Source organism: Phalacrocorax carbo, chromosome 1 (genome assembly GCF_963921805.1).
Source record: "Phalacrocorax carbo chromosome 1, bPhaCar2.1, whole genome shotgun sequence".
Lineage (NCBI taxonomy): Eukaryota > Metazoa > Chordata > Aves > Suliformes > Phalacrocoracidae > Phalacrocorax > Phalacrocorax carbo.
This window is the reverse complement of record NC_087513.1, coordinates 143,391,518-143,416,410: the sequence shown is the minus strand read 5'-3', so window position 1 is coordinate 143,416,410 and position 24,893 is coordinate 143,391,518. Positions and strand designations below refer to the sequence as shown.

Here is a 24,893-nt window from a genome sequence, read left to right as displayed (position 1 = left end):
GTTTTTCAATAGCTCCAAGAATAATCTCCTCCATAATTTTACCAGGCACAGAAGTGAGACTGATGGGCCTGTAGTTACTGGGGTCATCCCGGTTGCCCTTCTCGAAGACTGGGACAACATTTCCCAGCTTCCAGTCAACTGGAATGTTTCCATATTCCCAAGAGCATTGAAAAATCATTGAGAGAGGTCTCACTATGACATCAGCCAGCTCTTTAAGTACCCTTGGATGAACCCCATCAGGCCCCATCGACTTATAGGGATCCAGCTGGAGCAGCAAGTCTTGCAGAAGTTCAGGGTTACAGGGCTGGTTCTGCACTGTGGACTCAGTTTGTCTGACCTGCATCAGCTTGTGAGTCATCTCTGTGGTGAAGTGTGGCCCTTAAAAGGTCTTGCTCTTTGGCAGGCTATGGTTATGGTTGACAATACAAATCAGTAATGCATGGGGGAAAAAGAACCCACCAACTTCAGAGGAATATTCACAGTGAATCCTCAATGATCCATTATGAGACCAGAGCCATCAAGGCTTAATAGACATGAGATCCGCAGGAGTTAAGGTCTGGATGGCTTAAAGACCCAGACACTCTTAGCTTCAACCTTTGTCCAGTGTCAAAAGCACTGGAAATTTTCCCCTGAGGACACAGACGCTTATTTTTCACAACTGATCACAGGAAGAAGGTGGGATGTTATTCATGGCTGCTGAAGGACAGAAGGCCTGCTCCCTCAGCTTCCCCATAGTGATAAATCTAAGCAAAAAAAGAATCCTTTCTCCTCCTCCCCATGGCCTGCCATCAAGTTTGGAGCAGCACACAGGAAAGACATTGGCATGGCAACAGTGGCTTGGTGGTCCTGCCTTTCCCAGGGCAACGCTGCAGCCCCTCTCCTGCCCAGGCTGCTGCCTCTCATGCTGCTCTGGGAGCTTCCTTCTTGGATGAAAGGTGTTGGTCTATATTGTCGCTTCAGATTCTCCAGGGACTGGGATACCAGAGTAGAGGGCTTTGCTTCTGATCTGTCCCAGGTACCAAAAAGGAAAAAAAAAAAGATTCATGCAGAATGGCAAGTGTGGTGAGAAAACAGCTCAGGAATTTACCTCATTCACACAATTTTGAAGGAGTAGATAACAAATTAACAGAGCAAAGGGTAGAATGAGAGGAGGACAGGAATGCATTTATTTTTGTGTCTCCCCAGTTTCTCTCTCTCTGTTGGAATGGGTTCTAGCAGGAAATTCTGGTTCTCTTGCTCATATCGTCTCTGATGCTGGGTTTGAGGACAAAGATTTGTTTATCCCCCCCTTAAGCTTCTCTTTTTAGCAGGACATAAGCAGCTCTCCTGTGCCTCCACATGCCAGCTGCCCCTTTGTGATCTGCTGATGTGATGGCCCAGTGGACAAAGCTGATTATCTATTTGGAAGATGACCAGAAGAACCAGTACCTTCTCATAGTTCCTACCTCTCCCTGACTAGCACAGCTGGCTTCAGCTGCAGGACTCTCGCAGACTTGCTACCACAAAGTGACTGGGGATGATGAGAGGATCAGACAATCAGCGCTAAGGGCTAGCCATGCAGACCTAATGTTGACATCTCAATCCCTTTCCCCCGATTCACTAAGATTTACCTCCATCACTGAATTTCTTGTCCCTGAACAGGTGGTCTGTTGCAGGAGTTTCTCGCCCTTTTCCCCTGAAGTGCAAAATCTCTTTTCTTCCCCTGCCAGAGTTATGTTACTACTTCAAATCCCAGTCTCAAGGGCAGTGGCTTCGCGCAGCTGGTGTGTCTGTGGGGCAGCACAGCGTCAGCCCTGTCCTTCTGCTCATTTCTCCCTTCCTCCTCTCCTGTGTCCCCTCAGCTCTAAAAACTTAGATGGTGCCATTGCTCATCGGTGGGCATCAAGAAGAGGGATCAGTGTTTCTGAAGGACCCCCCAGCTCCTAAGAGGATGTACCGCAAGAAAGCACCATTGTAACAAGAAGGCTGCAAGAGTCTGTCCCATGGGCTGAGGAAACCTGTGTCATTTCTCCAGCCGTTCCCTTCCTCACAACGCAAACCTCCAGTGCTCAAACCACTTTGTAGCTGACCTCTTGGAGGGACTTTTAGTGTCTTGTTTTAAACCCTGCTGGTGCCAGACATGAAGTAAACTGGTTGTACTGAAGTTTTTCAAGGCATTTAACCCTTCTTGTCAACACTGATGTAGTTAAGTTGAAATTAAAATCTCAGTTGCTTCTGTTTGAGAGGAAAATTTTTTTGCCTGGACCTTACCCAAGCCTGCTGAAGTCTCAGCTGACATTGGTGGGACTGTATCAAACTGGAGGAATTTGGCAAATTTTTTTCCCAATTTTTTTCTTTTTCAAATATTTCAATTACCATTCAGCTAATAAAATTAAACTCTAATTTTTCTTCTCCTTTCTGTTATTTTAAAGTAAGTCAAAACATTTCCCTCATCTTGCAAACTTCTGATGAGAAAAACCCCCCCACATCTCATGTAACCCTGGCTCTTGAGAATCCATCATATGAAGGGAACAGTATTGTACCCTGTGTCTAACCATCACAGCAGCATTTTTGCCAGCCACTGAATTTTATCACTGAATTTGCCTGTTGCAAATAAACGAGGCTGGTGCCAGGTTGTCAGAAGCACCTTGTTGACAGGTGGCTCCGAGCATGGGGATCAGGTGCAAAGGAGGACTGTGCCCCTCAACCTCATCGTGGTCCCGCTCACAGGTCTGCAAGCTTAGAGTAGCCATAGTGGTCTGGTGACCCCAGAAGCAAACACAGGGAACCAGAAGCCAGCTCCGAGCAGGTCTGGGCTGCATTTTCCTTCCCAGGTATTTTTATTGCCTAGAGTGACCTCCCTGGTGCTGCAGGCTGCCTCCCCGCCGATTCCCCCACTCTCAGAGCCATCGTGGCTGCTGGCGCTAGATATACAACCTCATCTCAGAAATATTAAGCTGCTTGTTTGTTCCCAAAGGCAGAAATTAGGTGAGGATTGAGAAGACTTATCAATAAGTCAGGGCAGGAGCAAACACACACATTGCCAGTGTGTTGCAAACATCCCCATAACAAACACCCCAAATCCAGGGAATTCAGTTAAGATTGTTTAAATGCTTAGTGGCATTTCTGTATGTTATAGAAAGAGAAAAGATGTGCTGTGTCTGAAAATAAAAAAACTGGGATGGAAGAAAAAAGTCTCATGCAATATCCCAAATATTGTAGCCATTCAAAAAAATCTCATAAACATTTAAGTACTCTGAAGAATCAACTGATTTCCCTCAGGCTGAGTGCAGTGTATTTTAGGAAGCCAAAGCTGTTTAAATGTATAAAGCCCAGTTTAAGTCTCTTTGACTGGTATCACTGTGACAAACCAGAAATATTTCATTTCAATCCACAGCTGCAAATCAGACCTGCATTTCCATCAATGCCCACACTGAAGCTTCTGTATCTGCCTGTTTTGACGCTCTCAGATGGTACCAGCTTCAACCCTTATCCCTACTGAATGCTTCAAAATCCGATCAGCTCCTTCTGGATAAGTTCCTCTTTGTCCAATACTTTTGAACTCCACTGTCAGCCTTTTTAATGCAGACATTTATTTTGTGAGCGCTGTTGAGAAATCTTGGGCATTTTCATCCCCCTGCTTCCTCATCCTGAAATCTGCTTATCATTATTTCTGTAAATACTGCTAAAAGTTAACCTTGCCTTGACCCCTCCTCAGGAGACATGCTTATTCAGGGCTAAATCGCTTGCTGATTAATTTCCTGTCAGCCCTCACTTTATGTTTGGGCTTCCTAATCTCCTCTAGAGAGACTGTGATCTCAGGACTAAACCAGGAGCAGCTCTCTTGATATCTCTAGTAATTCCAGTGCAAATGAAGAAGAACCAAGACCCAGACTCAGACTTGAAAGGGTGGGAATTAGGAGGGTTTGGAGAGGGCTTGAGTTTTTCTGATAGAGTATTTCCATTGAGGTGAGACCTGCAAGGTTGTTTCCACATCAGTCAGCAGATACTTCACATTACTACGGTGTAAAGTCCTGTTGTAATGCCTCCAGACTAAAATGTTGGCGATTTCAGTTTCATGGTTCTGAGTAGTCTGTTATTCATTCCAAATCAACACAAAAATAACTCTTAAGTTTTCCTGTCCACAGTCACATTTTCCTTCCTAGTCCCAACAGCTTCACACAGGTTTGCTTTACGAGACCACAACCACATCTGGCTGGCTGTGTTTGTCATGGTAGTATCCACAGGCCACCTGACTGCTGTTTTGTCACACCTACACAGTCTTGACTTTCCAAGTATATGAAGAATTAAAGTTGAATAAATCTGATTTTTCCTCCTAACTTTTCCTGTTTGAAATACTTTCCCATTTATTTCATTCCACAAGAACCACAGTAACACTTCTCCGTAACTGTTCTCAGCTACTTTCTATCATGGCGGTGCACGATAGAAACTCACACAGCCTTGAAATAACAACTTTTCTTTCTTACCTTCTCCTTTGCTCTACTTCACCCCTTGTGGCATTTTCTCCTTTCTGTGCCTAGCTTTACAACCTGCTGCACGTCTGTTCTGCATCTACCTCCAGCAAGCTTTGTGATACTCTAAAAGAGTTGATGCATAAACAGCAGTCTGAACTGTGGCATAACTCCGAAGTGCAGGCAGCCCTGCTGTCCTGGGATTCACCAACGGGAATGGCTCAGTTAGCTGAATGTTAACCTGGTCCAGTCGCTGTTGTTGGTGCAGCAAGTTTTGCTCTGTGCAAGAACACTGCCCTTCCTTTTGCTCTGCCTCATGCAAAAATGAGGTAGTGAAAAAGGAGTATCTGGAAAATATGTCCTTGCATTAAGAAGCACAATGCTGCAGCAGCCTGAATTTTCCCTAGTCCTGGCTGTGGTATGATCCCAGTATGAGCAGTCAGATCCCAGTTCTGTAGCAGGTGACCCTCTAGGAATGCTCCTCTGTGGAGGAGAAAGGCATGTTGGTCTTCTCTATCCACTCTTTCTATTTCAGTTTCAGCTTTTAAATCTTTATTTAGGGAACTGTGTATTTTAATGTGCTTTTGTAACAGGGTGACAGAGTCAGGGAACTTCCTCCACCACACCAGAGAGCCTCTGGGAAGGCTGAGAAGGCACCCTGCTTCCAAAACCGCACCGAGGATTTGCATGGTTGCCCCCACATGCCATTCCCTCACTCATTTACCTCCTGCCTCCTTACGCAGTTAAGTTTTTTGAGGAGCTTGCCTAGATTTCTGCGAGGTGCCATAATAAATATGAGTGAATTTCACCACAGATGAGGAGCTGTAGAAGCAAATGAGGAGGGTAAGAATTAGAGAATTGTGCATTAGCTCTGCGAACCGAAGAAACAGAAACTCCGCTGGACAAAGGCAATTAAGGTACTAATGTATATCTATAAAGCTTCTTTTTTTTTTTTTTTTTTTAATTAACAGATTTTAAATGCAGTTGAATGATGGCTACGTGCTAGTACTTGGCGTCCTCCCGGCATTTCTTCTCCTGTCCCCTGCCTGCAGGTGCCTCCCGAAGCAATGCACCTTCAGCCCGCTAAGCGTCTCACCTGTGCCTCTCAGGCAGCTCCACTCCACCAGAACCTCCCCCCCTCTTCTTCCTCATCCCTCTTGCACCTCCTTCACCTTCCTCAAACCTGCGGTCACTTGACCCAGCTGGGGCGGGCAGGGCAAGGCAAGGCAGGGCAAGGCAAGGCAAGGCAGGGCAGGGCAAGGCAAGGCAAGGCAAGGCAAAGTAAGGCAAGGCAAGGCAAGGCAAAGTAAGGCAAGGCAAGGCAGGCAGCGCCCGCCTGGGCGCGGGCAGCATGCTGGGGGAGCCGGGGTGTGCGAGTCTTCCTGAAGAGCTGAGATGGAAACAAAATCGTTCAACGGAGTAAGTAAATAAATAAAAAAAAAAAAAAAAGGGGGGGTGGTGTGGGGGCATCGTTCTGGGCCGCTGGGCGTGGGGTGGGGGGCACCAAGACCTTCTTCCCTGGTATCGCCCCTCCAGCTGGCGGGGCTGGCAGCTTGCTCCTCACCCTGGCAGTTCAGGTCCTTCTCGTCACAGCGTTCCCTGTAATCCCCGTGACGTTCGTTAGCTTCTGTGTCGGCTGCAGCAAATGTTTTGATTATGTCATCATCAAACATTCATTAATTATATCTCCCTCCCAGAACTGCGTGGTGTTTGGCCGTCACCCGGCGCTCTGGGCCAGTAGGGCTGTGTGTGCAAGGCACGCTTTGCGCACAATCCAGGCAAGATCCCACCTGATGCTCTTGGTGTCCCAAGGTTAGAGGACGGTGATCTCTAGCGGCTTTGCACGTTTGCATGTTTTATTCCTGTTTGTTGTTTGTGTCCTGGTAGAGCCCTCAAAATGTAGTCGCTGCCTGCACTCGCACCGCCCGAGGTCAGATCAGAAAGCATAAGGCGTGAGCAAGTGGAGAGAGTGTAGTTAATCACGGCAACAATGCGTGTAGGGTGGACTTGGCCATCCGGAAGGGGGTAATACAGACACAGCTCTTCTTTGTGAAGTTTCAGATTTAGTCATGAGAGCCGGTAGCTAATGGTTGTAATTTCATTCCTCCAGGCAAGCCTCAGTTTCTCCCTAAAGGATACCCCACATCTCAAACCCAAGGGAGCAGCCGAGTTTGGAGGTGGTGGTGTGAGCATCTAGGGCTTGCACTGCGCAGGGCATCAGGCCAAAATCTGGTCCAGTTGCTTCTGTATGGGACCTGATCAGCAGATGGCGGTGGTGCTGCTGCTCCTGCCATGCGTCACCAGTGGCTGCCACCTCCAGCCTCAGGGTGTTGCGGAGGGAGGTGGGAAGAAGAAAAGGAGGATGAGATGTGACTCTCTGGCATGTCTGCGTTTGCAGGACCATAGCGTGGCTTAGTCTTGCTGTTTCTGCTCTCTGCTGGTTTTCTCCAGGCCCAGCAGGACACTCCTTGTGAAATGTCCTGGTCCTGCAGAGACTGGGGCATTAAATGCAGCTTGTGCCAGGCTGAAAAGCTGCTGCCTGTGAGTTTCGTCCAGGCGACAATGAGGTGTCTGTTGTACAGCCCAGCAAAGCTGATTGCGCAGCTTGCTGCCTCCACAGGGGCTTCCTCAGCGTGGGCCAGTGATGGGCTCTCCCGACTCGGTGGTGAACTGGTGTAAGGGACTAGCATGGCAGAAAAACAGCTTTTTTCTGTTAGCTGTGAGACTGTGCCCACGTTAGCTCAAGTGAGGTGGTGAGAGCATGTGGCAGGAGGAGAGGGTGGCAGCAGGTAAACCTGTACCCTCGGATGCATCCTGGGAGCACTGTTGGTGCGAAGGAGCTTGCGCTGGGCTGAGGTGCGGCTGGCTGGCGAGGCTTACAGGTCCCTGCTGCTCACTGTGGGGCCGCATGCCTGCCCTTGGGGGGTGTGGGTGGCTTTGGGGAATTAGACAACCCCAAAGGCTCTGGAAAGGGAGCTGCGGATCCCAAGGAAAAGAGGAAGAGCAGTGTTAATAGTTAGGTTTCTGGTCTAGGACCTGAATAAGTGCTGCCATATGCTGGTGTTGCATCCTCACAGCTTCTGTCAGCTTCAGAGCTGGGGAAGGAGAAGGACTATCTAGTCTTTTGCAACTACTAAATAGCAATGTTGGTTTAAGCATCTGCAACCCCTGCCCATGCTGATGCTACATCGGAGTACAAAGTACATGATGCTACATCATGGTACAAAGACTAGAGCAGAGAAGCCCTGGATGAGCAGTGGTGTACAGTCTGAGGAAGCATGAAACACAGCAAAAGGGGATAAGATTAGCCACAGACATCTGTTGTCTGAGCAAGGGGTCTGCAGGAGGCAGAAGCTCGGCATGTTAAATTGCAGAGCCAGAGAATGGATGAGTTGATCTGCCTGAGATCTGAACTTCTTTCCAAGAATAAGAATACCAGATGTGGCATATAGAGGCTATTTGCTTATGCAGGACAAGAATCACAGAATCCCAGGTTGGAAGGGACCTCAGGGATCATCTAGTCCAAACTTTCTGGGAAGAGCACAGTCTAGACAAGATGGCCCAGCACCCTGTCCAGACGACTCTTGAAGGTGTCCAACGTGGCCGAGTCAACCACTTCCTTGGGGAGATTATTCCAGTGGTGACCGTCCTCAGTGTGAAAAATTTCCCTCTGGTGTCCAATCGGAATCTCCCCAAGAGCAACTTGTGTCCATTCCCCCTTGTCCTCTCCGTGTCACTCCGTGTAAAAAGGGAGTCTCCATTTTCTTTGTAGCTACTCCTTAAGTACTGGTACAAAGAAGATCTGCACCTTTTCTTTTTTTTCTAAATAAATTAATGGGATCTTTCCTCTCAACTTTGCACTACAACCATCAAATACCCGTTTGTTTTTTTTTTAAATAAGGAGACAAAGGGAGCAAGAGAGGATTTAAACCACTTCTTTCCTGCTTATACAATGGCCTTGTGTGTATGGATAACCTAAGAGGTAGCTGCTCTTCCCCAGGAGGAAAGCCCCAGGTTACACATGGGACACGTGCAGCCTCTCTCACCGCGCCAGGAGTGGCTGGGCATTTCCCTCACCTGACACGGTCCTGTTCTTATCTTAAGTGGGGTGGCCATACTCAGAGAGATCAATTCAAAGCCACACTGAAGGCACAGCAAGGCAGGCTGGAAGAGTGATGGTACATGTGTTGGCAGATATAAAAGCAGATTGTATCTGTTATGTGCAGTATGGACATAAAACTTAGGAATGCAATTCCTAAAGTTGCCTTTCAGATGACCCTATGAGACTGACAAAAAAAAAAATAATCTATTGCACCATGTTTAAAGAAATGTTCTTCATATAAACAGTAAATCCGCCAAAACCAACAGCCTCCCAAAAACAACCCAAAGAATACTTTGGGGAGAAGCAATCTCGGGAATGAATGTGCTGAGATGCAGCAAAAGGGACCAGTGAGGATGTCTACAGAGCACAAAACCTGCACAAATACGTATCTGACTGCTATTGCTGTAGCAGACAAGAAGGAATCATTCAGTGACAAGTTTTTTTTTTAATGATTAAAAAGGAAGGTGTGATACTAATATAGGTCATCACTGTGCCATGATCTAAAAGAAAGTGTCCCACTACACAACTGTGAAAAAATAGATAAAGCCTTGGAAACAGTGAGAAGAAGGAAGGCTTTCATCCCAGAAACACCACCTGAACTTCATGAACATCCTAGGGGAAAAAAAAAAAACAAAACAACAAAACAAAAGGCATGGAGAGCTCATCTTCATGTTTTGCATCATCCAGGAGAACTTAAAATGAAAAATGATCAGGGTAACTCTAGTGGGCCCTGGTGATGACCATGATTTCTCAGCTGGGTTTCATCCACTGGCACTCTTGCACGACCATTGCAAATTTTGCAGAAGATCCCAGAGAGGCTTGTGTCCAAGAAGAACAGTTCCAGAGTAGTTTTCAGGAAGCTCTGGCCAAACTGAAGTACTTGTGATTATGGGCTCAGCAGGGGTGATAAGAACAGACATCAAGAGGTCTTTTCAAAATGGGATGAGAAGATTAAAGTTTTCCTCTTTGACCCCAGAAGTCAGCATGACCTGAAAATCCCATGTCCTGACATCTTTGTCAAAGCTTTTCATAGATGTATTGTTGTGACGGCTAAATTGATGCTTCAAGGGAAGTGTTCTCCAGGGACTTGAGGGTTGCAGACCCACACTCTGTCTTGGCCCTGCCATCAGTCCTGCTGCCATGCTCTCAAGGCTGCAAAGGCTCAGGGAACGGATGTTGTTTCACACTGAAGGTAGGTTTCTCCTCATGATGTTGCAATAGCCAATGTAGATGTAGACATTTCTCCATACCAACGAAGTTGAACATATTTGTCTTGGCTCTATTTTTTCTTTCAGTTGGTCAATTTACAAGCCTGAAGCAGGAACCCTCCCTTGGCATTGTGCTGGGAGACTATGCTATCAAAAGCAGTGTATGTTGTGGCTTGGAAGCTCTTAACATTTTGCTGCAACTACTTGAGAGAAGGGTATAAATCCTTTCTGCACAGATGCTGTGGCATTAATTTGACCACAGTATATGGAATTTTTCTTTTATTTTTCCCTCCCAGAACACCCTATAAAGTCCTGGAGCAGGCCCTAATGGAAGGCCCTTTGCAAACCTCCGTTCACGTGTGCCATGAAAACAGTCAATGGATGTCACGATTACCAGAGAAGCTCTGGGATATTCCACTCTATAACTTAGCACTTCCAGGTAAAGATTAATTTTCATTCTCCGCTCCTTTGTTAGTGTGTCATTTAAGCATTAGAACATCCTGTTTGCCCCATTTGAGGATGGCTACCTTTATTATTTGGGTCAGTGTGTGGGAGAAGGGCTTGGGGGAGGGCTTGTGTGACATGTACATGCATGTGAATACTTTCAGTCTGTGATGTTTGGCGTTTCTTGGAGTGGAGGGGGGAAAGGGATTTTTATTTTGAAGGAAGGAAAGAAAGAGGGACTTTTTGCAGTCTTTGTGCATCATCTTGTCAGATCAGTGTTAATAATCTGAACATTTGCTTATCTGGGCAATGGTGAGATTTTCCTGATTTGTTCTTGTCACTTCCTACATAATAAAATGGATCCAAAAGGAAAGAAATAACATTTTAATTATTATTTGTTTCTTTGTACTGTTTAAAAGATGCTGTGAAGGTATGAAAAAAGGAGGATGGAGACTTTTAATTAACATATTTTAATTAACGTAGAATGTGACTTTTCTGCATGACCCTGCTTACAAAAACTAGATTTATCCTATTATGGGTAAATACAGCTGCGCTATAGCTGGTGTCCTCATTGGTACTACATTCAGACCTGTGTATCATTAGCCTTTCTGTAGTCATATTACTGCTTCTCTCTGCTGCCTTGAATAGATTTTTTTTCTCCTTCTGTCCAAAGAAGTTATGGGAGCACCTGTTTGCACTGGCACGTGGGGAAGCACTGGAAGACTGTCAGCTCCTAAGTGATTCTCTTTGCCTCCACAATGAAAATAGTACTGAAGAAAAGTCTAGCTCATGTTTTCTCTCACACCTGTAGATGCAACAGGTAGTCTGGGTGGAAAGCAGCACAGCGTGTAGCTGAATGTTTTAGGTAGGCTACAGGATCATAGGTAACTTAGCAAAGACATGTATTTAGAGATAGTGAGGAGTCTTGTCTTTAATGGGTGGAGCTCTGGGAGGACCCGTGAACCATGGTGGATTTTTTTTCCTGTCTTTTGCGAGCTAACGGAGTGTGAAGTTTCATTAACTTATTTCAGAAATATATTTCATGGTGACTTCCTGGCTGTGTAATTCAAATTGATGTTAACTTCAAAACAAACACACCTCTGTTTTGGATAATGTCTATGTAAAAGGACCCCAGGACAGATGTTATAAAAAACCCCCACACAACTAGATTTCTTATTTTACCATCAGCAGAAGAAAATAATTATCTACCTCATGACAGAATAAAAAAGGTAATATTCTCCTCTCTTTTTCCCCCCCCTTTTTCTTTCTTTTTTGTTTCTCTTGCAAAAATCCTTCAAAAAGTGAGTAGCATGCTCTGTGGGTATTTTTTGGTGGAAAAGGAATGATGTTGTTTCTAAAAAGCTTTCACAGTGGTGTTTCTTGGATGCTGTAGAAATCTGGAAACCTGCTGATGCGTGCCTTTGAATTCCTGGCTCTTCTCTTAACTGTGATCTTGTTATTCTTGTGAATGTTTGTTGTTCTTGTGAATATGCCTGCATGAAGAACAGGCATGAAGAAAAGAATAGTTGAAGATGAGCCCATTTCAGCAAACATTGGAGGACTTTTACAGAGCATTGCAGGCTACTAGCTTGGAAGATTTTGGTGGCTGTCCAGCTGACCTACAAAACTGGTCTAGCCCAGGTTAGAACAAAAGCAGGTCAAGACAGCTCAGGCAGGTTTTCAGAGGGAGCAATGACTGGGAGAAGCCCAGTCTGGAAGCGGAAGCTTATCTCAGATAGAGAAGACAACAAGGCATGCAAGAATCATGAGAGAGTGTATTCTGAAAGCATGATGAGGAGACAGAGGCAAGTTTCAGTAATTAGGGTTGTGTTTGTACCAGGTTCAGCACAGTGCTTCTGAGGAAGTGTTGCTTTAATCTCTGAAGCTACCTGATTTGGTGCTATCTCACTATCTTTCCATCACGGATATACCCATCTTCCTTTCATTACTGTAACTCACTGACGTCACAAGACGACTGCTAAATGAAAGGTTACTATCCGTTTGCTGATTGGCATCAATAGATGCAATGCCCATTGATGGAATCCTGTTCACGTCTCAGACTTGGATTTGGTCCATGGGTATTTAATGGCTTGAGTCTTACATCTTGTAAGACAAACTTCTTTGAATGCATGCCCTCATTATCGATCTTCCATCTGCAGTGAGCTTGGTTTGAGTCTTTAAAGCAGAAAACTGGACAGAAATGTGATTTTAAAAGGTGAAAAAATTGAGTGAGACATTAAACTATTATTGACAGTTTCAAATAATTTTCTTTATTTCAAATGCAATCTTGTCCTTTTTCTTTGGCTACTAGAAATACTGCCATTGGCACCAGTAAGACTGACCATTCAAGAACACAGTTCCTAGCACCAGTGAACAATCTGTTTAACAGAAGACTTAAAAAACCCAAAATGATATGCAAATTCCTTGCAGATACTCTGTAGAGATCCCAGCAAGTCGCTTCACTGAGTTGTTAGCTTTTCTTATTGATGCTTTATAAAATTAGAAGAAATAATGGAACAGAAAAAAGCTAGCAAAATTGCTGGTTGCCTGTCCTGAAGAAACTGTGAGTTGCAACAGAGTTTCATCTAAACACGATGCAAGACGTGTCAGGTTTATTCAGACTTCAAAGAAGTCAAGTATTTGGGCAGGCTGTACTTGGCCCTGATGCTTAGCCTGCCCCTGTGCAATTCCCTGTGCTGGAAGGAGTCCGGTAATTTTTGAAGTCCATGAAAGGTGGGTCTTGTTCATCTATCACATGTAAACTTAGACTTGGATTTGCCTCTGAAACCTTAAAGTGCCCATTTCTTACCTTGTTTTTGTAGGTGATGTGGAAGTTTAGTTTGGGAGGATATTTTTGCCAAATATTTAAGAGATAAATGCTTAGAGTGCCAAGTTAGGAATTGGTCCAGTCAAAGGTGTAAAAATATTAATTTCTCCTTTCAGTCATATTTCCCTGTGCAGAGATGACAGGATTGGAGTATGAAATCCTGCATTTGGACAGCTCTGAAAACAGGATGAATTCTAGATAAATTCAGCCTTCAGCTATTTATTCCCTGGAAAAAGTGGGTTTTCACATCAAGATAATTATTTCAGTGTAAGATGCTGTTTGAAGCAGGCCATTTTATTGTGGTTTGAGGCAAACAACAATGATGTGTAGTTTAGATGGGGGCTGCTTTATTGAAAAGTCTTGATGCCTTCCCTTCATGAGGATTTCACACGAAGCTTATTAATGTCAGGTGAGCAATCTCTGTAGAAGAGCCCACCTTTTTGCCATAACTGCATAGGCTGTCAGACAAATAGGCGTGTGGTTTGGAAATGGGGTGGCATGTCACGTGTGCGCACACAATATAACCGTGTATTGTGGTCTTGAGCAGTTAAGAAATGACATTTTCTGTACATTTATTTTTGTATTCTACAGGAAGTCATGATACTATGACCTACTGCTTGGATAAAAACTCTGCTGTTAGTGGCAATGAATCCAAGCTGGTGAAGTTCTTAAACAAATGTATACCCTGCATTGTGCACCCTATTATCATGAAGTGGTCTACAACACAGGTAACTGTTGTCTAGCATTCTCGTCACGCCTGGGCAAAGTTGAAGCTTGTGCTGCAGTGTTGAGAGTGGTCATGCTCTCCTGTGAGCAATGAAAGAAGAGTCTGCTGCCCAGAAATCTGTGCTTTCATGAGATACCGTGCTTGGGTGTCATGGTTTAACCCCAGCTGGCCACTAAGCACCACCCAGCTGCTTGCTCGCTCCCCTCTGGTGGGATGTGGGAAGAGAGTCAGAAGGGTAAAAGTGAGAAAACCCATGGTTTGAGATAAAGACAGTTCAATAGGTAAAGCAAAAGCCACACACAAGCAAACCAAAACAAGGAATTCAATCACCACTTCCCACGGGCAGGCAGGTGTTCAGCCATCTCCAGGAAAGCAGGGCTCCATCACATGTAACCATTACTTGGGAAGACAAACGTCATCCCTCCGAACGTCGCTCCCTTCCTTCTTCTCCCAGCTTTACGTACTGAGCATGATGTTATATGGTGTGGAATATCCCTTTGGTCAGTTGGGGTCAGCTGTCATGGCTGTGCCCCCTCCCAGCTCCTTGCGCACCCCCAGCCCACTCGCTGGTGGGGTGGGGTGAGAGGCAGAAAAGGCCTTGACTCTGTGTAAGCACTGCTCAGCAACAACGAAAACATCCCTGTGTTATCAACACTGTTTTCAGCACACATACAAAACATAGCCCTGAACGAGCTACTGTGAAGTAAATTAACTCTATCCCATCCAAAACTAGCACACTGGGGTATGATATAGGTGCCATAGATACCAGATCTTTTTTTTGTGGGGAAAACACATGTAAGTGAGGCAGGGATGATACATAGACAAAGATGTTGCTTAAAGCTGACCACTTGGTACTAGAAACTCATCGTCTTTTTCACATGTTTATTGTTATAAATAACATTTAATATTACTATAATCAAAAGAGGTTTTTCTCTTGCACTTTGCTCAGAAGGTAATGCTTGCCAGTTTTACTCTCACTGTTGTGAGGTGTCAGTTGTTTTCCCCATCTATACTGCATGTTTCACCCAGCAGCAGAGACAAAAATCTTGTTGAAGGGAATTTTTTTTTTTCCGTAATGATTAAGAGTACGAAGGTGTGGTCCCTCGCATAAGGTTTAGTTAATTTTTTTAAATGCCTAAATATTAAGCTAGTAGTTATCTCTTTGTTCCTCACAACCGTACGCTCAAGACAAAATTGGGGATCATGATTTAAGCTAGAGCTTTTGAAAATTTCTCTAAAGAACAGTCTTTCCTGGCATCAAGAGGTACCAAAAGCCTTTCTACTTCTGTTCTTATCGAAAAAGTGGTTAATTATTAGGGAATTAAAACTGAATAATTGATAAATGGCAATAAATATTCTAATAAATAAATAAAGGCTTCCTTTGTTGTGTGAGCAGCCCTGGCAAACTGGAATCTTAGGCACTACCAGATATCGAATATGTAATGGAAGTGATGAGTTGATGTGGAAAGGCACTTGCTTAGCACAGTGCCTTGTCTTGAGCTGCTTTTTGCTTTGGGACTTAAGCCAATGAAAGAATTAGATACCCCTAACTTGTGGGTTGCTGGCCAGTGAAGTGACCCTGTTGGTGACAAATAAGCTCCTTACATCTTTATATTAGTTTTCTGGTCCGAACCCAGCATGCTGGGCGGGAGTGGCCCAGCACTGATGGAAAAGAGGCACAGCTGCAATCCTGCCCCTTCTTAGCTCTGTGGTGCTCGAGTTATCTTTGTGAGGAGGTTACTCTGCTCATTGGTATCCAGAAAAGATATCAGGGACCCCTACCGATGGTAGGACCCACAGGTTCCTGGATGGCCCGGTGCCTAGGAGGTGGTGCCTGGCTTGAGCCCTGGTGTTACTGGTGTCAGTCTAGAGGCCTAAATCTTTCCTGCGCAATGGCTGATGTCAGGTGTGTAACTTCCACTCATGCCCTGGATGTCTGGTGTGAGATTGCAGCACTGACCAGCATTGCTCCCCAAGACTTACATTTTGCCCTTGGAAGGGGCAATGTTCACGCTGTCTATTTCAATACCCAAACCGAGCTGACTAGTTAGTCTAATTTGTCTAGTTTTCCCATGCAGTCAACAGAAAGAAATTAATTCATCCAAAGGGCAGTTCAGAGCAGCTATTTCGTCTGGTGGTCTTTTGGCCACAAAGCTTATGTATGACCTAGAGCCATATACATTCCCATCTCCACCATGCTCCAAGTAAAGGTGGGACTTGGGTACGGACCACTCCTTCAGCTGCTTCAGCCTGGCGAAGACCAAGCAGGCACAGAGGGAGCTGCTGGCCCGAGCCACCACACCACCCGCACCCCGGGGCATGCGGGGCTGGGCTGCTTCCCAGCCCTGCAGCTCAGGCACAGCCTGGGGAGGTTAAATTGCCATCCTAAGAACAGAAAGTCAGATGGTCGAAGCTAGGCAGGGTGAGCATCCTGCCATGTGTCTCAAGCTCTGTCTCAGCCTTAAAGCTACAAATGTGGTCAGTCGGGTGCAATGCCTTGTACTGATTTAGGTTTTTTGAATCCTTTCTGACCTACAGCAGTACAGTGTAAGCTTTCTGAAACCTAAAAGTGTTGTCTGTAGCAGGTGGCACTGAGGCAAATTAGTGTTTAAATGTATTTAAATAAATTGCTTCTCTTTTCTTATGCAAAGAGAGCCTTGATACAGATGAGAGACATATCATCTGGGACTTATTGCCCCAGAAACTCAGCTTTATCACTTATTCCATTCAGCCCTTAAATCCAGTAGAAGAGGTCTGAGGGAAGTGGAAATAGAGGAGGATATCTGTTTTGTAGGACTTTTACAGGTTAATTCAAACTTTTTAAGATACTTTATCATGAAAAAGAACAATAGCCAGTACTTTTTTCTATTTTTGTTTTTCCTTTTGTTGAGGATGAGTGAGCTCCACAGAGACAACCGTGGTAAAGTAAATTCTTTGATCTAATAAAATAAATACAGCATTTCTAAGGTGCTGTTCCTGCAATTTTTGTTCATACGAATAGTCTTGTGAAGAACGATCATGTATTTAGGCACAGGATAATGGATCTTTAACTTTCAGAACCCAACAAGGTCAGACGTCTGAAACTAATCTAATCTGCACCTGCAGTATATGCCATGGGGAAATTGGGATCCTTCTTGTCAGACAGTAAAATACTTCAAAGTTGCAACTTGGTGCCATATAGTGCCATTTTTAAAGATGAAAGACCTGTGAAAAGTATCATAAGGCTAATTTCACACACTTTTTTCAGCTTTCTAAACTAAAGAAACAAATCTCATCCAAGCTCTCAGGACCTTTGTCTTCTGTTTCCCCTTTCAGGTACTGACAGTAGTGGAGCAACTTGAGGCCGGAGTTAGATATCTGGATTTCAGGATTGCCCACAAAGCTAATGATCCGTCCATGAATTTGTACTTTGTGCATATGGTTTACACAACTGTTACTGTACAGGTACTGTCCTTACCTTTGGGATGGCTATAAAAACAGTGACGTTTCTTTTATTTAAAAGCCATCATAATCTGAAGATGCTGGCCCAAGGTTTTCTCAGTAGGTTATTTGTTTTCCTAATGTGAGGACTTCAAACTAGAGAAAATCAGCAGGGATAGAAGTTAGTTTTAGCAACTGCAAGCGAGACAGTCAGACAGACTCAAGTCTGGATCCCATGATCAAATTACTGTCAGATGCTGTGAATAAACTACTATAGTTTTTCTTTGCATGTGCTCTATCACTGTGGAGTAGTTTACATCTTCTTTCCATTTGCAGTGACCTGTACAGCCACGCATAGCCAGTTAACCCAGCTTTTCATTTGTAGACGAACTGGCTAAATTTCAGTTTCATGCTTGTGAGTCTGAACTCTTCATGTGTTGAGATTTCATGGTGACTGGCTCGCTCACATAAACAGATGTAGTGCCTGACTACCCCGCTAATTATACGAGGTCTTCAAGAAATTGTCATTGCCCACAACAAATGGGGAAAATGGGTCCTGTTATGTTTAGGCAAGTGCAGAACTTTCCATTTTTCAGTTTGCCACTAATGCATTGTTTGTCCTTAAAGAAGCTTGGGGAGATGGTTTACTGCTAACCTGCTTCTAGGCAGTAGGAGATTCATGGATATTATCAAAATACAAAGCTGTTAAGTGTAGTGTGCTAGACGCATACCCAGAGCAAACCAGCACAGACCTGCAGAAAGAAGTTTTTCCTGGGGTCCATCTCTCTGGACCACCCTGTGGGCGGTTAGATGGCCACCCTCCAGAAACGTACGCTGATTTTCATTGTTGTGATTGCGAGTCTAGCTCACCATCAATGCTTTGTTTGTTTTATGTCCTTTCCCCTGCATAGCATAGATGATTTTCTAAGTTGCTGCGACTCTCTTTTCTAGGATATTCTGTGGGAAGTGTTAAGGTGGTTGGAAACTCATCCTCAGGAGGTTGTTGTCTTAGCCTGCAGGAATTTTGATGGATTAACCAAGAAGCTTCATTGTCACCTTATTGCCTGTATAAAAGAGATTTTCCAGTGTAAACTGTGTCCCAGAAATGTAAGTATGATATCTTTTTTTTCTAGTTTTTTAAGAATGATATATTATGGCGAGATCTTTGATTCCAAATCTTTAGATATATTCTACTTGCACTGTATTGTTAACCTAGGAAAAGTAACATTTACTGCACCAGAGATAGGCCTTTGCCTAATAAAATTGAGGACATAAAGCAAACCTACATTCCGCAGTGTGTGGAAGGGAATTAAATTTGTCATGTCTGTTGAGTTGTGGGACAACGGTAGGGATATAACTGTCATCTACTGTCCTGTCTGAGTTTTGATTTAAAAAAAAAAAAAGGGCTCTGTGTGTTTATTATAAATATAGTCCATACTATTTTTATAGAATTTAAATAATCCATTTTCTGCCTTTTCACAGCAAAAATTATAAATAAATTTTTATGCTATTTATAATAGTTTAGGTTGGAAGTGACCTCTGGAGGTCATCTGGTCCAACCCCACCATGCAAAGCAGAACCAACTTCAAAGTTACACTGGGCTGTGTCCTGTCCATTCTTGACTATCTCCAGGGATGGCGATTCCACAACCCTTCTATGTGGCCTGGTCCAACATTTGACCACTCTCACAGTAAACGTTTTCCTTACCTATCTGATCAGAATCTCTCTTGCTCTAACTTGTGTCTTCTGACTTTCATCCTTTTGCTATACATATCTGAGGAGTCTTCTCCACATCTGCCTGTTTGGTATTTGTAGACAGCAGTAAGACCTGTCCATAGTCTTGTCTTCTGCATGCTGAACAGACCCAGCTCTCTCAGCCCATCCTTGCGTGTCATGCTCCAGCCTCTCCTTGCTTTGGTTGCATGCATCTGGACTCACTCCAGCACAAAAAGAGTCAGTGACTTTTTTTTACTGGGGAAGCCTCAGCTGGAGACAGTACTTGAGGTGCAGGCCCACAACTGCTGAATAGAAGGGAAGAACCCCTTCTCTTGACTTGCTGTCTGTGCCTTTACTAATACAGCCCAGATTGCAGTTGGCCTTTGCCACGTGGGCGCACTGCTGGCTTATGTTCAGCTTGGTGTCCACTGCGACCTCCAGGTCCTTTTCTGCAAAGTAGCTTTCTAGCCAGCTGCCCCCAGCCTGTCCTGATCCATGGGGTTAGTCCATTCAGGACTTTGTGCTTGCCTTTGTTGACCTTCACGAGGTTTCTGTCAGCCCATGCCTCCAGTCTGTTGAGGTCCCTTTTAATAGCATCGCTGCCCTCAGTGCATTTCTGGTGGCACTGACTTTCTGTCCTGGATGTGAGCTGGAGCTGACCTTCCAACCAGTCTAATATGCTTTCAGTCACCCAAACCTCCAGAAAAGCCTTAATTTAAATAATTAGAAAATATTTGATTGCTAAATTTTAGAAGTTGAGATTTTTAGCTTCCTCTTTTTTTTATGAGGTGTGGGAGCTTTTAGTAGTTAAACAATTAACATTTCAAAGATGCACAGGAACAGAGGGTTTTCTCTGGAGATGTGAGGGGTACAGGATAATGATGACCCTGTTTGCGATTTGAATTCAGCCTTTGAAGCTGGTGTATCAGTAACAGGGTGAGTATTACCATTTCAAAGCATTTTGTACAGCAGAGTTAAAATAGAACAATTCTCAGCAAAACTAGGGGATTCTGAATATTCAGGCCTCAGCTGAATAACTAGAGACATGGGTGACACTGTTTTATTGTTTCCCCAAATAACTCGAGTGCATGTGTCGTGGATGAGCAGAGCAATACTGGAGATGATGGTGAAATTTACTTTCAGACTCGTGGCCAGCTCTTAAAAAGAAAAAAGTTATTAATTGCAAAAGGGGCAAGCTGCTGCTGATAGTTTGTTGAACAAACATGATGAACGGTTTGAGATGACCTGACTGAAGAAAGAGGAATATTTCCGAGTTGTGTCCTCAAGCAGAAAGACTGTATTTCTCTGAGGTCTGTGACCACCACAATGGATCTCAGCATTTTTGCAAGTGATACTCTTGCAGGTTAGGTAGATCTGGGGGTTTTCAGGCTCACAGATTTAGATTTAATATCAAATAACAAAGTGCTTGCTCACTTATTCTGCTATAATCTGGTGTCTACTGTCTCTCAAGACTGCAACTCTGTTGTAGAAAAGTAAGCATCAAAGTATTTATGAAGCAGCTGCTAAGCGGAGGTCTGTATGTAGTACTGGCACAGGCCGCAGCATGACAACATTACATTGCGTGTAAAATTTTAATTGCCTTAACTATTCAGGGTATATTCCTTTGATCTGGATTACTAGGGTTTAAAAATCCCTTGTTAGACATCTACAGTTTCACTTCTGTTTTGTTTGCAAAATAAGCACCTGTGCTCATGTACACATTTCTGATAGCTTTTTTCTTGGCTATTATCCCACACTTTTTTTTTCCCCTAAGAGGTTCCAACTTCAGAAAGGCAGCTGGAGTAAAGCAAAGGCTTCTGTCAGACACAGATTTTTGTAGTTTGAGTAGCTTGTGTCTTAATTTTGCAGTATTTTCTGACCTAATTGGGGCTTGCGCTCTCTCTTTCTTGGATGAAGTAAGAGGGATTCCCATGTTCATTCAACCCTGGGCTCTCTTCAAAGATTTACATAAAACATTTTCAACTGCCTTTCGCTTTTATTGTAATTAATAAGTTAACTGGAATATCAAAAAGCCACCATTTCCTTTTCACAAGCAACAGACATAGCTTTTAACCACAACATCCTTAAAAAACCAATACCTGTTAAATACATTGTTTTTGGGAATAAAACTAGTCAGAGGGCCTCGATTCTATCTGATAGTAACTTTTGAGGATTTGAAAATGTAATTTCATATTGAAACACTTAAATTTTACAGATCTGTTTCAGCCCATCTGTCTGTCCAAGAGGTTTCTGACACCAGTTTCTCCCTCTCTCAATTCAAAACATCTGGGGCACCCATATTTCAGAAAATTTCCACTGAGAGAAATCAGAATTAACATCTCTCTTGAAGACTTACATTTAGCCTTACCAAGTCTTAAGCTGTTCAATTTTGATGGCTACAGTGACAAATTCGGATTGAAGTGGTGCATTTGCTAAAATTATTTCTGCTTGTCTGTTTCTGTATTCCTACAGCTGGGTGTAGGGCTTTGCCCCCCTCCTACTTCCTTTCACCAAATGGCCTGTGTCTTCCTCTCCCAACAGATTTTCAGCAGGGGCATGTGCACGAGGGCCGACATGGGGATGGTTTTGTGCTACACAGGTGTAAGGCCTGTGTACTTTATGTACTTTACGTACTTTACCATAGTTGAATTGTTTGAGGAAAGGAGGAATCTGCTAAAGTTCCCAGGCTCCTATTGCCCCTGCAGCCTGTAACCCAGCCAACGACCTATTGGGCTGCATGCTTAAAAGCTTTATTTGAACTGCATCTGTGCCTCTTTACCAAGGCAATGCCACACGTCAGTATTTGAACTTTGGGAACACTGCTCTCTTGTTGACTTCAACCTGGGCACGCTTCCTCTTAGGTGGTGCCAACACTGCGGACCTTGTGGCAGCGCGGCCATCAGCTTATAGTCTCGTACGAAGAGGACGTGGAGGTGGTAGAGCACTGTGAGCTGTGGCCTGCGATCCCATACTGGTGGGGAAACAAAACTGCAACTCGTGCTCTTATCCATTACTTAGAGCACATGAAGCAGATGGGTCGTCCAGGTAGGCGCAGGGAGTCGCTCGGAGGGAACAAGGGGCACGTACAGCAACGCAAAACAAATAGGAAGTTGGGCCATTGTAGCGTTACGGGATATAACCACGTTGTGCATGCTCTGTGCATGAGACAGGCCCGTGTTGCTGAGTGCTCTGCCTGCCCATGGACGAGGGCAACGGTCATCTTTGGGGCAAATGCATGCATCAGTGTATATACATGCACAGATGATATAAGTTGTGGCAGCTGCTTCACTGGTGTGATGCCGTGGAAAAGAATCCCTCAGCACAGACCGGCTTGCTGGTGCTCTCACGCCTGCCGCATGGGTAGGAGACTGAATCCTCAACCCAGTGCTTGCTGCTTTAGGCAGCGCTGCTGCGGAGGGAAATGCATTCTGCTAGCCTTCTTGTGAAAGGAAACCCCTACAAGGCCAGCGCGTGAAGGCTGTAGCTACATCAGGAAATAGCAGCGCTCAAGAGTGCTGGTGTAGTCTGAGCTGAAAGAAATTCAGTTCCTAACCTCTGACGCAGCTCTGTGAGGTGCATGCATGAGGTGACGAAGGGGAGAACTGCTTCAAAAGCACACCTCTCCCAGCCAAAGGAAACCGCTCGCATAGGGGCACCCTGCGTTCCTTCCTGCCTGTCAGGGGGGAAGGCTACGCATTTGGAAGCAACCCTGACAGAAACAAACAATTTACAAAGGAGGACTAGTCTGTGGAGAACCTTTAGTCTGCAAAGAATAATTTAGATAAATTTAGCTAAACTGCAACGGTTCAATAACTGAGCTTGGTTCAGTAACTATTTACTCCAGCACGCAGTTGCAACAAGGGGAGACAGCCTACTGAACAGTTCTAGGGATATGAAATGATACAGAAAGACTGTAAAGTTAGCATTTTAATGATTCCCAGAGTTATTCTGGAGTTAATGCAATGCTGAGCCGTTTCTGTTCTCCTCAAAGGAATATTTAATGTGTCACCTTCTGATTTTTGTTTCAGAAAAATTTTTTGTAGCAGGGATTAACCTGACTGAAAACTTAAGGTATATTCTCGTACACCCATTTGGATCGTTGAAGAAAATGACACTCCGGAGTCTTCCATGCTTGAAAATCTGGATAAAGAAGCAGTATCCGGGACCAAATAAAGAATGTATTAACATCATTGCTGGAGACTTCATACAAAACGATGATTTTGTCAAAGACGTGATAGACCTTAACACAAAAATTAATCCTCCGTTAGCGTGTCAAAGTAAAGGTGCTGGAACAAACAGCATTTCATTCTCAGCTTCTGTGGAAAGCTGAAAAGGCGCTGTCTGCATTTAATGTGTCCTGGTTTAAACATCCTGGATCCCATAAAGGTCCAGTTAACCTAAACCAGGGATGTTTTAAAGACTCAGTTAAAAAACAAAACAAAAAAAACAACCAACCACAGAAAAGTGCTCTCAACACCACCAGAGTTTCAAGGCCTTTTCACAGAAAGGAGGGCAGGCAGACCTGGCTGAAGTCTCTAGAGCATGATGGTATAATTTACTTGGAGGTGCTTAGATCCTGCAGCAGATGGCAACCTGGAAAGTCACAAGAACAAGTAATCCTATTTTATCTTAAATATGAGTAAGGAGAAATGTGTCAGTAGTTGCATGAATTACTTTGTGATAAGATTTTACTTATAATTGTAAAGATATTCTGGACTACTTGCAACCACAATTCTCAGTATTTTATATCACTGTGAAACTGTTTGCATAGTTTGTGTTAAATAAGGAACAGTTTTAAAATATTCTTGATATATCAAAGATACTGTATGGACAATTGTATTTCACATGATTTTTATATATACACCAACACATCATTGACATCAGCGATCTAGAAGCAGCTGTACTGTTGTCGTGGGCTGCGTATCAGTTGTGAGCCACTCTACCAACACGGCAGTCACAAAATTCTTTCGGAATTGTTAGAGGTATGTGTATCTGAACAATTATTTTCATGACTCATGCCAGTTCTGCAGTGATGAAGACACCAAAACTAGGCCCGTAGACAGTTTTGTCTTTGTAATGAAATTGTTTTATTAGGTGTTGCCAAAATATGCCTTACACTGAAAATAAATACAAAAGAAACAGATCCCTTATCTAAATTCAAAGTGCTCTAAACATACAGATGCTTTGCTCCTGTCATGCTCATTTGGGGTTTCACAACCGGTCTTTTATTTTCTTATTTTAGTAGCTTTATAGCTGTTTTTTCTCTCAATAAGTATTTTTTGCTTATGTAAAAGCTAACGGTTTTAGGTTGTTTGCCATTGCATATTAATCCTATTTTCCTATTTTTTCAAATGAACTGTGCAATAACAGATGATCGTGAAGGTAAGAGAAATTGCAAGCATCGGGACTAACACAAAAACAGGCATTGTATAAAGTTCACTATGCAGCTTTATCAATATACCTCACTTTTTAGACGCACTTTATATGCAAAAGCTGAGTTCAAATGGCTGGCAGGATGTCACGTTTGCAGTAGGTATTTGCAGAAGCTTGAAATGGACTGCTACTTGACATCAGATCACACTCACCCTAGACTTCTCAGCGTGAAAGCTAAGATGCTACCTCCTCATGCAAGCTCTTGCAGTTGCAGAAAACAGGCGTAAAAGCCCCAAACATTCAATTTATAAAAAAGACTTTCTAAATGCTTTTTTACAGTGCTTTTTGTCCTTGTTCTTACCTCTGTACTTTGTACTGAGCAGTCACTCAGTTTGATTATTTTTTTAGTCACTACCTGCATGAAGTGTTATGTTACACACACTCAGAATGTTTTTCTGCGTATCTTTTGTACCCTCAAGGGGCTTGTTGCTCTAATAAAACTTGATCTCTTTGTGTAATATGGACTGAAATAGTTTTGCTTCTACTTTCTGTGATACTGATTGGTTTATTGGTTCCCAGTAGTAATTTATAACTCAGGTAATGGATCAGGTTTCGGGTTTTTTTT

At 43.8% G+C, this 24,893-nt stretch overlaps 1 protein-coding gene across 1 annotated transcript; it reads left to right on the top strand.

Moving 5' to 3' along the window:
- Nucleotides 1–5,392: 5,392 nt before the first annotated feature.
- LOC104051066 (PI-PLC X domain-containing protein 1) lies at nt 5,393–24,430 on the top strand. Its single transcript, XM_064437963.1, is given in 8 exon segments — nt 5,393–5,870; nt 10,058–10,200; nt 13,624–13,760; nt 17,075–17,203; nt 18,131–18,286; nt 21,757–21,940; nt 22,924–23,180; nt 23,182–24,430. Coding segments are annotated over 8 exon segments (1,431 nt in total). The 5' UTR covers nt 5,393–5,802; the 3' UTR covers nt 23,539–24,430.
- The last annotated feature ends 463 nt before the right edge of the window (nt 24,431–24,893 follow it).